We start from the raw sequence: 12,842 nt of genomic DNA, 5'->3' as shown, positions 1-12,842 counted from the left end.
AGGATTTATAAGTGCAATGTACAATGTGAATGATTTAACTATATTATTCCCAGTAGTAAATTAGATGCCAAGGCCTCCCTGCATTGTACCAAAATTTGCATGAAATGAACACCAGAGACCAATTGCATTAAGACATTGGGAGCTTTTCTGTGTGTTACTCATGCAGCACATTTCTCATGCTTTTATCCTTGTGAACATACATTTTTTTTCATTTATTCAACTTCAGCATGAATTTCAAACTGTTGCCTACTTATCTTAACATGACTGTACTAATTAAATCTTTGCCTTTGAATAACCAAGAGGTACAGGTAATTTTGAAATACGTATTAAATTCAAGCCAGTTAAATATTCTAATAGGAAAAGCACTGTGATTTTTTGACACTCCCTGCCCCAGATGCTTTAAGGAATGAAGTCAAATGCATTTTTTGCCAAGAAACAAGAACGCGGCCAACAACAAGTCCAGTACAATATAAAACCATCCATGAACATGGCCCTGATTCTGGTGGGGACAGGAAGGCAGTATGGCTGCAACAACATCCTGTTACATGACATATGAGTCTCGGCTAGTTGTAGGAGCTAAAACCTCTTGAATGAACTTGGTAAAGCCATGCCTGCATGAAAACTCAGTGTCTTGCCTTTAAATATTCTTCTTCTATGGAATATTCATAAACTGGAGAGGATCCTTGTGGCCTCGGACGGATGTCTTCTACTGCCACTTCATTAACCTGTGGAAAAGAAATGAGTGGTGGGAAACGAACATCCACCATTAAACAGTGACCCATTCTTTTAGGAGAGTTTTTCTACTTAAGCATAGTCTCTGTCTGTGCACAAAACTTTCATTAGTAATAGTGGATGTAGAATAACCAATAACTCTTTCCTTAGGTCAAGAGCAAATACAGTTCTGATTTAAGGGTGTTACTCAAGAACACAAGGGACAGACTCCTGAGAGGCAAAAACAACAGTATGTTGATTTTGGTTTTCTTTATGAATTGTATGCATCTATGGGCTGAACAGACTGAAAATACTGACAGATCAATTAATAATAATTGAAACAGGCAATAAAAATTCCCTCCCTTGCTTTATTTGTACACCTAACAATTGCATCCTGTGGCTTCAAACTTTATTGCCCTCTATAACCAAGAAAACCATGGAAGAGTCCCAGCAGGAATTTTGCTGACAAGCACTTGGCATGCTTCCTTCTGGAGTCAAACGATAGGGAACTTAAACCGGCTAAAGCTTTAAAGAAAAGTTACTGTAGTCAACAGCCATGTAATAGTTTGCTAAGTCTTGGTATTAAACTTATGTTGGTGAATCATGGCAGAGAGCATATCACTTTATACTGAAGCATCATTCTGGCTTTTGAGCTGGCAGGAGAATCCCAAGCAGAAATACAACATTTTTGATGGGGAAAAGAATCACCAGCAAGACCCAGCTATAAACAAAATATTGAAGATCCCATTTTAACAAAGTAACTGCTAAACCCCCATCCCAAAAAAGCCCAACTCTAAAAAAACTCACAGAATCTTCGTCCTCTGCATCTGCATCCGCATCAGCATCTCCCGGAGGCTCAGCCGGTCTCAGCTGTCGTCCAGAACCTGAAAGCAGCACCAACACAGGTTGTTGGTGTCTGTGGGAGCCACGCAGGGCACAGAGCAGACAGCTTGCAAGCTGAAGCCCTCCGGAGCAGCAAGCCCAGGGGACGTGCACAGGCCGGCTGTGGAAAGGCCTGCTTTCATTTAGATTCCTTATCTCAGATCTCATCAGGCTGATCTTTCCAAAGATACCAGAAATACTCGTATCCAGAAATGTAAAGGCTTTTGTGAAGGAAAAAATCCCCATATGGAGAAAATGTAGAACTAGAAGTTGGCCAGATTTTTTATTGATTACCAAGGGGGGCTTGAGGTGTGTATTGGGCAGAATTGGCAGGGTTTTGGTAGCAGCGTGGCTGTGGGGTGGTCTCTGTGGGAGGACGTCACGGACCACCCTGTGCTGGACGCAGATGGTTGCAGCCAGCTCCACCTGCAGTACTGAACCCATTGGAGGAGTTTCCAGCACTTCTGTGAAAACATGTTTAAGAAAGGGTGGTAAACGCTGAGAAAAAGAGACTATCACTAGAGGAGGAGGAGAAAGACAAAGACGACCACACCAGAACAGGAGGACAGAGGAACGATGGCAGAGCAGGGGAAACACTGGAGCAAAATAGGATCTCGGGGGCAGAGAGGAGGAGGCTCGACTCTGATGGGTCAGTGGCTGGTGAAGGAACCCACCCTGGGGCAACCGAGTATGAAACAAGGAGTGGAAAAAGAAAAGCAGCCACCGTCTGCTGACCCCCATCTCCTGCGCCATCCCTCGCCTCCCCAAAGAGACTGAGTATAGCCCACAGCAAGGGGATTGGAGACCAGAAAGAGGGGAGGAGAGGTGTACAGAGGGGAGCTGAGGTGTTTTTCCTGAAGTGGTTTTATTTTTTTTTAAATATCAGAATCAGTAATTAAAAGTTCATTAACTGGCAATAAAATTCCCCATCTCAAAACTCTTCCTTGCCTTTGACAGAGGTCTTACGACAAGAGCTGGAGAGTAAACATCATGAAGCTTTGATAGTCATAAAGACTCTGCTTTCTTGGTTTTCAAAAGTATTGAGGGCAGAGAGAGATGAGGTGAAGGAGATGGGCTGTTTGAAAGTATGTTTCTGTTGGAATGCTTTAAATTGGGCACCGAAGAATGAAAACAGCATGAATACATTATCGTTTTCAGCCATCTGGGCTTAGCCAGTAGAGGTCAGTGTGGCTGAATTACACATTCCCTGATGCACAGGCTATTCTAATACATGCATAAGTCCTTGTCCTGATAACTATGTCTTTCTCCTGTCTCCACGCTCCATTTTTTTCAAGCCATCGGGCTGTCTAGCTTTCTCACACCCAGTTCTGCAACTGCCATTAGTATGCATAGCTTTGGCTCTCCTAAACAGATCCTCTGGCTTAAAAATATGCTCAAACACTAGAGAAGACAACCACAAGCAGAACTGTGCAGCTCATTCATTGTCTACTTTAAATGAAGAATCCTTGGGCTGGAACAGAACGTTTCTGGATGTGGATATTACATGCTGTGTGTGCATGGCACGACTTATGCATGTATGCAATCACTCTAACTTACACAAGTTGCCAAGCTCTTCTTGAAATGGTTATGAGTTTGCCAGCCCTTCTTTATAGTTTTCTGGTCTCCTACATTTGTTTTTCCCTCGACTTTTTTGAAGATGAAATCATTTAGTACAGGCATTTGTGCCACATGATCAGTGATGGACCATCACTGATGGATCACTTTGTTAAGATGAATGGTAATAGTGTGCTTCCAGTGGGAATATCCCATGTCAGTCTGTGGGCCAAGTTTCCAAACTTGATAGAATAGAAGGCATCCTCATTAGCCATATGTACATCATCTTAATCAGCTCTCCTGTGGTATTTTAGCTCCAGAGAACAAGGATCAACTCAGAACACATCAGGGCTGCCAGACCATACCTCCTTTAGCCTTCACAGGACTAGTCCTGATGCCTACTATGGACAATTCTAGAAAATGGTCTTAATGCAGACCCTAATTCTGATTAAAGACCTGCATAAATTGGCTTGATTGATTTTTTTTTTTCAAACGCTCTAGCATTTGCAATTTTCAAAAGCTCAAGAAAATTGGAAAAAGAGCATAACCTTGTTAAAAAATTTAGATGTGGGTTTAGGAACCTGATTTTAGGCATTTCTGCTTGAAAATTCTAGAATCCATTCATGAAGCTCTTCACCACATGCATTTTAATAAGCATCATATGACGAGAAGAGCTGCAGGACTGAGGCTTGATTGCTTAATTTGCTTAGCACTTCTGAAGATTCAGGTGCCAATAGCGAATTTTATGGCTGTTACTAAAATTCCAAGAAATCGTAAGGACTTAATCTTGTGGCATTGCTGTATTTTTCACTTGGGAGAATCACACCCACGATCCCTGCAGTCCACTAGAACGACTTAATGGAATATTGCTTGGATTGCTAGAGCGTTTGCTCTTCAGTGCAGCACTTCAAGGGTAATTACAGCATTGATCCCTGGTGGCTGCCAATAATTTTGCTACTGGAAAAGAAAAACGAAAGAATTATCTGGGAGAATTCTTGGGCTGGTTCACTGCAGTTTCTCTTGTTTTACTCTGGTGTAACTTCAGTGACATTTTAGTTATCTAGAACTGGTCAATGCAAGTATGGGGTGCTCCATTCTCAGGACTGGAATGGTCTTGTATAGTTTGTGCAGTGGATTTATCACCATCCAGAGAAAATGACTCAGAGTCTAGGGTACTGCAGCCATCCTACAGGTTCTAACAGAGGTAAAACTTCTAGAATTAGATTTTTTAAACAAAGGATGCTGAAAGTGATTGGGTGATCAACACCTTCAAAATCTTCCTGTTGCTAAGAACTCATAAAATCCAAGAGAATTAGATCACTTCCTGCAGTGAGATCTGAACACTTATTTCCCATTGGGATGCCATTTTAAAACAACAAATGACACTGCCAAGTCTTGTTCAGTGTGGATGTAGTGAAGTAGACCTGGCCTGGATGACATCTTATCTGGGCCTGGACCAGGAGAGAAGTTTCTTATTTTCCACCAGCTGTTGATCAAGCAAAGCAATGGTGTATGAGGACAAGAGTGGCTTCACATGCTTGGCCGAGTATTGGCAGGTGATTGCTCTCCTTGTCCTTGCTAGAGGGGCTGTGGATCAAGGTTTGCCAAAATGTCACCAGAAAAAAATCCCCTTCTGTTAAAATGCAAATCTGTTGCATAAAAGGCCTCTTTCACCCACCTCATGGTGGGCAGGAAGAGAAAGAGTCCTCCTGTGAAAGCCTTCAGTAAACTGCTACCTCTCCTAAACGGTGATAGTATGACCCTTTCCTACAAAATGGAGCAACAGACTACTGTCCCCAGGGCTAATACAGATGTGGCTGAGATTGCAGGGCGGGACATCAGCTACACAAATGACCTCCTCTCCCAAAGCTTCACACTGAGGCCTTTGCATCCATCCTGATTTCCCCAAACTCTGCCTACTTGTGTATTAATTCTCCGCTCTACTATAGGTAACCCATATCATAAAAGATGACTTGTGCCCCTGATTCCTACTACAGACTAAAATTTGGTTCAGATTTTTTCCCGATTCAGAATACATTAAAAACAAATCTATAAAAGAGGGGAATTACAGTACATCGATGACTCCCATTTTCAGCAAAGCCTTCTTTCTGTCTATAAAAGTCTGTGCCAATAAACTATGATTTATATGCATGTCATTCTCATGCTCCAAATAGTAGTGATGCCAACATTTTATAGGTTTTAGCTTTTTTTTATAAACTCTGGACAATCAATGCTTTGTTCAAAATGTTTTCATAAACAAGATGGAATTTACATCAGTGACTACTTCTAATAGCCACTGAACTGACTTCAGAACAAGGGAATTTTTTTGAAAGTAGGCAGTAGGAGTTATATAGGCTGGAACATTTTCATATCATAAGACTGAAAATTGTATTTGCTTTTTTAAATGCAATTTAAAAAAAAATTATTTTATCTTTAATCTAGCAACCCAGCTGGAAACTGTTTTGGGTAAAACCACAAAAACGTAAAACCAGGTTATTTTTTGGTATTCACATATGGTGAGTAACGGTCTCCAAAACCACATTTGAGACATTATAATCAATTTAAAGTATGACAGTGTCATTGAATTCAAGTCAATTGTGCTTTAATGTATTGTATAAACTGAAGAGAAACCTAGCTCTAATTGGGACACTGGCATACAAAATTACCAAAATCTGTATACTTTAAAATTAAGTAAAACAGCAAATGAGAATACTGGAGATGTTGCTAAAAAACGAAACTATAATGTCCTTTGCTGATCATCCTAGCTTCCTTGTTTACAAATGATATCCCTTTCCATGTTATTCTTAGATTTGTGCTTTCTGCCTTTTAAGATTTTATACTAAAGTTATCTTTGCATGTGAATCTAAGTGAATTTAAATAATCTGCTCTTATCTTTAAGCATATAACTTTTTCTTCTACAACTCCTTAGGCATTATCTTTCCTGCTAAAAGTGGCTTTGTTTTGTTTTCTTTTATTTAATTTTGTTCTGTTTTTTGTTGGAGAGAACTAAAATGTTACCGTTGTGTTGTTTTCCCTGGGATTTTAATGTAGATCAGTCAAAACTGACAAGAGTAGCAATGGTTGCAATGCACATATTTTTTACAAAGATGCAGGTTAAATATTGCTCATTCTCAGGTAACATCCTCACCAGGACAAGAGGTTCCTTCTTGCCACGTAGTGCCTGGCATGAAGTATCTAACCTCACTTCAACAACTAGTTTCTCTTAACAGAAACCTGATCTGTGGTAAACATCTGTCCGCAGGTGAAAACTTGTATGCTTTGCTCACTCATCAAATATTAGTTGTTAATATATGAAGGTCACAACCTGTGCCTTTTCTTTACTAGGATTTTGGTGTTTTCTAGTTACCATTTCTTAGCTATGATAAGAAACAGAGAGTCCTGTTTGTGCAGTATTGTGGAAATGAAGAGCTTTGAATCCACTGAAGTTAGAAGACTCGTGCCTTAACACGTGGGCAAGGCTGGGACATCTTTTGCTCAGGTCTTTTCTGACAATGTGAAGCACGCTCTGGGCACATAACCTGATTTGTATTACTAATAAGGAGAAGGAGGAGTGAATAACTGCAAGACAAACAACAACAATAATAATTTAATATCCTTGTCATTGTTGGCACTGTGTTTGACCCAGCAAAGAATTCATACATGTAGGTCAGCAGTTTTCACAATGCTCCCTCATGTGCTTATGTCTCATTGTAAATAAGGTTGTGCATTGCTGCTGTCACGGACAGCTTCAGCTGGCTCCTGTATCAGACCTCTCTTCCTGCAGACATCGGTCCCTGTCCCTGATGATCTGTCTGTCCCTGTGCCCTCAGGCACCCTGTCATGGGCCTGTTACTTCTCATGCATGCATGGCTAGCCACTCCTAATGCACTGCTCCAGAATTCCTCCTATTTCTTACATTAAACCCCTTTCTCACAATGCCTGACTTTTTTCCCCCCAGTTTGTTCTCCCTCTCTTGCAGGTATCACAATTACTGGGATTCCTTTTCTTCCCTCAGAGCTCTCACAGCCGCCTGAGCAGTGCTTGCTGCGAAGCCCTGCAGCCCCTTCTGATTCACTTCTTATATTTGCAATAGGGAATATTTAGAATAGTTAGAATATTTAAAATCATAGGTCCAGTTCAGGAAAGCACTTGATAACAGGAACACTATGCACATGCTTGGCATTCAACTTGGCCGCTCGAGAGCACTTTTTCAGATAGGTAAGTTCACCTGACTTCAGCTTACTAAAGAGAAATTTTTCACTTCAGGGTTATGCGCAAAAAGGCAGCAATTCAAACATTTTACTTTTTCTTTGGCAACCTCAGTGCTTCAGTGTCCATGTCTGCTTCTTTTTTATACCCATCCCAATCTACTGTCTCCATTACTTTGATAAGTTATTAAATTAATGCACCTTGCAATGAATTCTTTGGGTTTGCCAGGATATCCCAGAAGACTGGAAACTGATGAATAAATGTAGATCAACCAGCTAATTAAAATGTCACTTCAGCTAGGCAGTGCCATCAAGCATATAAGCTATTGCATTCTTGGTTTGGTTTTCTTAGAGCTCCCATGACTGAAAAATGGCCTAAATCAGATTTTTATAAAAGCCCTCACAGACAAAGTTACAATGACAGCAAAAGGACCACCTTCCATCTCAGCTTCCATTTTCTGGATATGAACATAAATTTTTGGCACTTAAAAGAACTATTTTCACCACTTTCCAAAATCAGCTCTGCTAAAGATCTCTGAATCCCCAAGCAGATCTTTGTGTTCTGCTAAGTGCATCAATTGGATTGATGAGACAGAATTTGCCAGTCCTTGCGCTAAAAATGTTGTGCAAATGATATCTACAAGCACAAAAATAATTACTCAGTATAGCAGTGGCCTGAAATATTTGACTATTTCTCTTTGTTTCCCCTAGAGTTTTTTTCCTCAGCTCGAGTCACCAATGGAAGTGGTGACCTAATGCTACATTAAAGAGGACTAAAAGCCTAGCGATACTGTAATGCTTCGAGGTCTATTGTTAAAAAGAAACAAACCATGGCGGATTTGTTGTCCAGAACTGCTGTCTGGAGGCTACACAGCAAAGAGCATCTGCTCTAATACCATACCTTGGGTTCCGCTGTGAATTTCCTTAAGTGTAGATGCCAAGGTTAAGTGGAAAGAACATGAACAAGAACAACTAGGAACACACGAGTGTAGCAGGGCTTCTCAGTGTGAGGGGCTTGGCTGTGGCAGTTCAGAGCAATCACCCCCACCACCCAAATTTTCCTGGGCAGTTTGGTGGAGGAGTCATGTCCTTCCAAGTCAAGCAATGCCGGAGGAAAACAATCCTGCAAGCATCACTTGGCAAAGATAAGAATCAGAATGTGTCTGCAAATAAACTCGTTTATGCACGCACTGTGTTCCTTGAGGAAGCTGCCACAAGGTTTACAGCACAGATCATGGCACAGACCCTTGCACAGTCTGTGTAGGCTTGACCATGAGCTCCAGCAGGCCCATGGCAGTCCCAGTAAGCAGCTCCAACTATGCTGGGGAAAACCATTAGTGAAAAATCAAGAGGTTCATCTTCTACAGAGATTTTCTAGCACATTCCAGAGACCTGGATTCATTCCATTGTCCTGCAAGATCCCACAGACTGAGTTACAACAACTGCTGGGCAGGGCTCTGGGGCACGGCAGGACTGCAGCAGGAATGCCGTTGCTGTCACTCTATCCGGGCAGGATGCATGGCACTGGGGAGATGCAGGCGCAATGTCACGGAGAGCGCTGCCTCTCCCAGCCCTCCATGGCAGGAATGTGATGTTACTTCACTTGAACCGCTGCCAGCGAGACAGCGGGGGCACCCAGTAGTTCCACCCAGACGAACCAGCTTGTCAGCTCTGAAATGAACGATTGCCACAGCAGAAAAAGCAGCCGTTCTACCTCAGAAAAAGTGATAAACTGAGGAATAGCACCTCCCCTTTAGAGTTTCCCCTCTGCCCTGTGCTGGGAGTAGGACCCTCCCCACCAAGCCCTGAAATTCTGGTCTCCCTAACTGTTTCTGTGGGATGAAGACAAAGGACTAGTCTGTGGAATGAAGATAAAGATTTTGCTGCTAAGGGGGTTTAACAGGCCTTATTATCTGCAGGATGCTATCAGAACCAGCTAGGCCTGTGTTTTAGCTATACTCCTGCCTTTGTTTTGCATTTGGTTTGGTAACGCGCCCTGGCTGCACTCTGTCACTGAGCTGCATGCTTGTACTGTGATGAATGTGGCTCAGACTTCGGAGCCGAAAGCAGGGTCTTGTCGCACAGCGGAGCTAAAGGAGCAGCTACTCCCAAATAACCAACGTGTGAATACTTTCCTTCCATTCAAGGCATGAACAAGATGTTTTGATTCAATGCTTTGGTATGTTAAGCCGCCCTTGTCGGCAGTTAGAGTACTTCATTAAAAGCCTTCAAATCATCTCATCTCAAAACCTTCTGAAAACAGAAAATACATGTAAGTTACAATCATCAGTCTCCTCGCCCGGCTGGAGACCTGTTCGTGAAGTTAGCTCCTACTTTTACCAAAAGGAACGGTACTCTGCTCTGCAAAGTACATTCAAGTAGAGAAGTGTCTAGGGAATTAAGGTTTCTTACAGACCATACTGAGGATTTTATAGAGCATTTTCTACAGGTTGATGAATATCAGGGAAGATGTGGAAGAGCACTGGCAACTAAGAACAGATATAAACACTACCATAAAAAGAGAAAATAACAGCCCCCAGATGAAAAGGAGAGTGAATGGCTTTCCCGTGAGTGTGTGTTTATTGATAAGCTCTGCCCACAGATTTAAAACTATTAAAAGCATGCCTGCTCACACTTCACGATAGGAGCAAAACCTTTAATGAGACGGATCAGAAAGGAGCTCTTTATTTTTACAGTCGCCTGTCTTTCCTCTGATGGTAAAGATAAACTTAATAGAATCCATAGGACATTTCAGAGCATGAGAATAAATCGATCTGGTGGGGCTCTGCACAGACTTTCTCAGCTTGAGTCATATTTAAACATGAAAAGCACAGGGGACTTTTTTTTTTTTTTGCAATTGTCAAATTGAAATTTCCCAGACCCTGGGTTAATGAGTTTCATCCAGCTATCAACATTTTTTGGTTACTTGGCTACATAGGAAATGTAATTTGGCCAGATCCACACAACTCTTCTAGTACAAGAATAAAATATTTACTAAAATATTTTATTAGTCCGATATTTCACCTGTTGCTAAAAAAGAATAACGTTCCATAGGAGTAACACAGTGTTCGAAAATAAGCTCTCAACCAAAGTTTGTTGTGAAAATGTGATTAGAATGATGTCCAAAAGAGACAGCAAAAGCAAGTGGCAGTGGTTGATACCTGAATTTGTCTCTCCTCATCCATCCCTCCTCTCACTAGCTAAAATACAGCTGCAAGTAGCAAGGTGAAAAAGGCGGCTGGAGAAATGCTCATGGCACCCACCAGATGACCAGAGGTTCAGTCCTGTTTCCCCCTACCCAATGGTTCTGTCTCAGAAGTACAAGTCCTGCATCATCTCTGTAGTTTTAGCCCAACGATTGCCTGGAGGGTCGGTGTAATGTCCTGTCCTGCGTCTGTGTGTTTGCTTGTCTTAGGCAGGAATTTTCCTCTCTCAGGTTTACATCGGAATGGGTTTCCAATGTGTGTTTTACTTCCTGCATGAATTCCCACGGTGTTCTGGTGTATAATTATTGTGATGATGGTGTGACATTATCAACTATGATCTTTTTCCAGGACTGCAGGGCCTTTATTTTCACATAGTCAGTAAGAGAAGGGTGTTACTTTTTAGCAATAGTTATGTATGTCCTTGCTCCTGAACTAAAATTGCTTTTGGAGAGGGCAAAAGTGGGTTAGAGATTCATAGCCAAATAAAGCAATAAAGACTGGTCTAATCCACTGTGATCCTCAACAGTTTTATCTCCTGGGGCTCTCAACAATTTTATCTCTTGCGGTGTACTGCTTTTACTTGCAACTGAGTCTCTACCAGCGCTGTAAATAGTTCACGGATACCCAGCTAAAATCTCCCAGGGTGTCATTGTCCACCTGGATGGTCTGGATTTTAAGAAGGTCTTCAGGGGCACGTTGCAAGTGAAGTGCTCTCACTTGATTACCAGCTTACCAGCTTCAGAAACCCTAGTGGGAACTACTCTGCAGTTATTTGGTTATCCAATATAGTGATTAGGCATGTTGCAGCTTTGTTCACTCGAAAGAAACCCCTTCACCTATATAACAAACTAGTCTTTGAAAGTGCAAAGCTGCCTTCCTCTCTGAGCGAGGGTCAGTTGATTCCTGCTGTCCTCCCTGTTAGATATAGCTGTGAACTCAGCTTTTATCATGACTTGCCTAGAAGCGGAGGCAGGTGGGTGCCTATTGCAGATAAGGCTCATAAAGCTCACGCAAATTAACTTTCCCACATTCCTTCTCCTCGATGATTCAGCCCCCCAAGAATCCAGGCTTCTCCCAGAGCAGATTGCCGGTTCCGCTGCCAAAGCACAGCCCTGCTCAGATTTAGAAATGAATCAAACGAATACATTTATTACAAATGATCGTTCTGTCTGTGTAGGCTTGATTGGCAGCCCTGGAGACTCAGTTTCTCTGGCCGCAGAGTAAGTACTGCTTGAGAAGCAGTGGCCGTAACACCAAGCTGTTTCTTAAGGTAGCCCAGTACTGACCCGGAGAGGTAGCAGGGTAAGTTGACTACTCTTTGTCCTCTTTCTGACACTTTAAAGGAGGATGCTAATTCTTGCTACTTTTGGTAGAGAGCACATTTGTCCCCTAAGAATAGCTCTTAAGATAAGAATAAGAATAGAGGATCTACTAACATTATGCAAAAAGCCCAAAGCGGGCCTTATATAAATGGCATTTACCGCTCCGAATTAGAAACAGATTTTTCAGCCCAAACTGCTCTTCAAAACCACTGCTTAAAAAACATCCTTATCAAAATCAATGCACAGTAAAACATTTTGTATTTTTATATAACTAAAAACATATATATACACATACATAAATGGTTTTTTTTTCACATTAAAGATCCTTATCATCTAGGAAGATTATTAATTTCTCTTTACTCCACTGATAAAATTCAGTGCAGAATTAAGTGCCCAGATGTAGCAGTATTAATGGAGTGATGTTACTTTGCATGTCCCTCTAGTATGCTGAGCATAGTCCCTCTCAAAACAGGAATGCAGCAAAAACCTTGTAGCTTTTCCACAACCTTTTATGCGGGTTTTTATATAAATATCTGCCCTTGGAAGCAGGTTTTTAGTTTGAGAGAAAGTTCCCTGGGCAACTTGTTTGGATGTAAATCATCATAGAAGAAAATATCTTTTAAGCTTTTAAATTCCTTATTGTATATGTAATACAAGAGATATGGGATAAAGGTGACAGAAAATTATTATGGGAAAATATTTTACATCAAAGATAAAGTTAGCAGTTCCCTCACTTTGTTAAGATAAAAATCTTTTCTGTCAATAAACAGTGATGGTAACAAAATAGTATTTGGCACAGCTCACTTTCTCTTGTTTTTATGTGGAATAGGAGAGTCCCTTTAAAAATCAGAGAGAATTTCTGGATGCAGACTGTGGTTTTACAACAGCTTAAAGGCTCATTTACAGATAAATTAATCCATTGAGTCAAATTAATAAATTAATTAGTATAGTTTTGTTCA

The 12,842-nt window shown here is 41.3% G+C and overlaps 1 protein-coding gene across 3 annotated transcripts in view; it reads right to left on the bottom strand.

Annotated features, from left to right (window-relative positions):
• AHNAK2 (AHNAK nucleoprotein 2) overlaps window positions 1-12,842 on the bottom strand; it is a 76,870-nt gene that overhangs the window by 26,401 nt on the left and 37,627 nt on the right. For all 3 annotated transcript variants that reach the window (XM_075150936.1, XM_075150939.1, XM_075150938.1), the window contains exons 2-3: window positions 1,519-1,595; window positions 636-725 (exon numbers count right to left, since the gene is read on the bottom strand). In XM_075150936.1, coding sequence (XP_075007037.1) covers window positions 636-725; window positions 1,519-1,595 — 167 coding nt within the window. The remainder of the gene's footprint in view (window positions 1-635; window positions 726-1,518; window positions 1,596-12,842) is intronic.

Source organism: Calonectris borealis, chromosome 5 (assembly GCF_964195595.1).
Source record: "Calonectris borealis chromosome 5, bCalBor7.hap1.2, whole genome shotgun sequence".
Lineage (NCBI taxonomy): Eukaryota > Metazoa > Chordata > Aves > Procellariiformes > Procellariidae > Calonectris > Calonectris borealis.
This window is presented reverse-complemented; position numbering and strand designations above follow the sequence as displayed.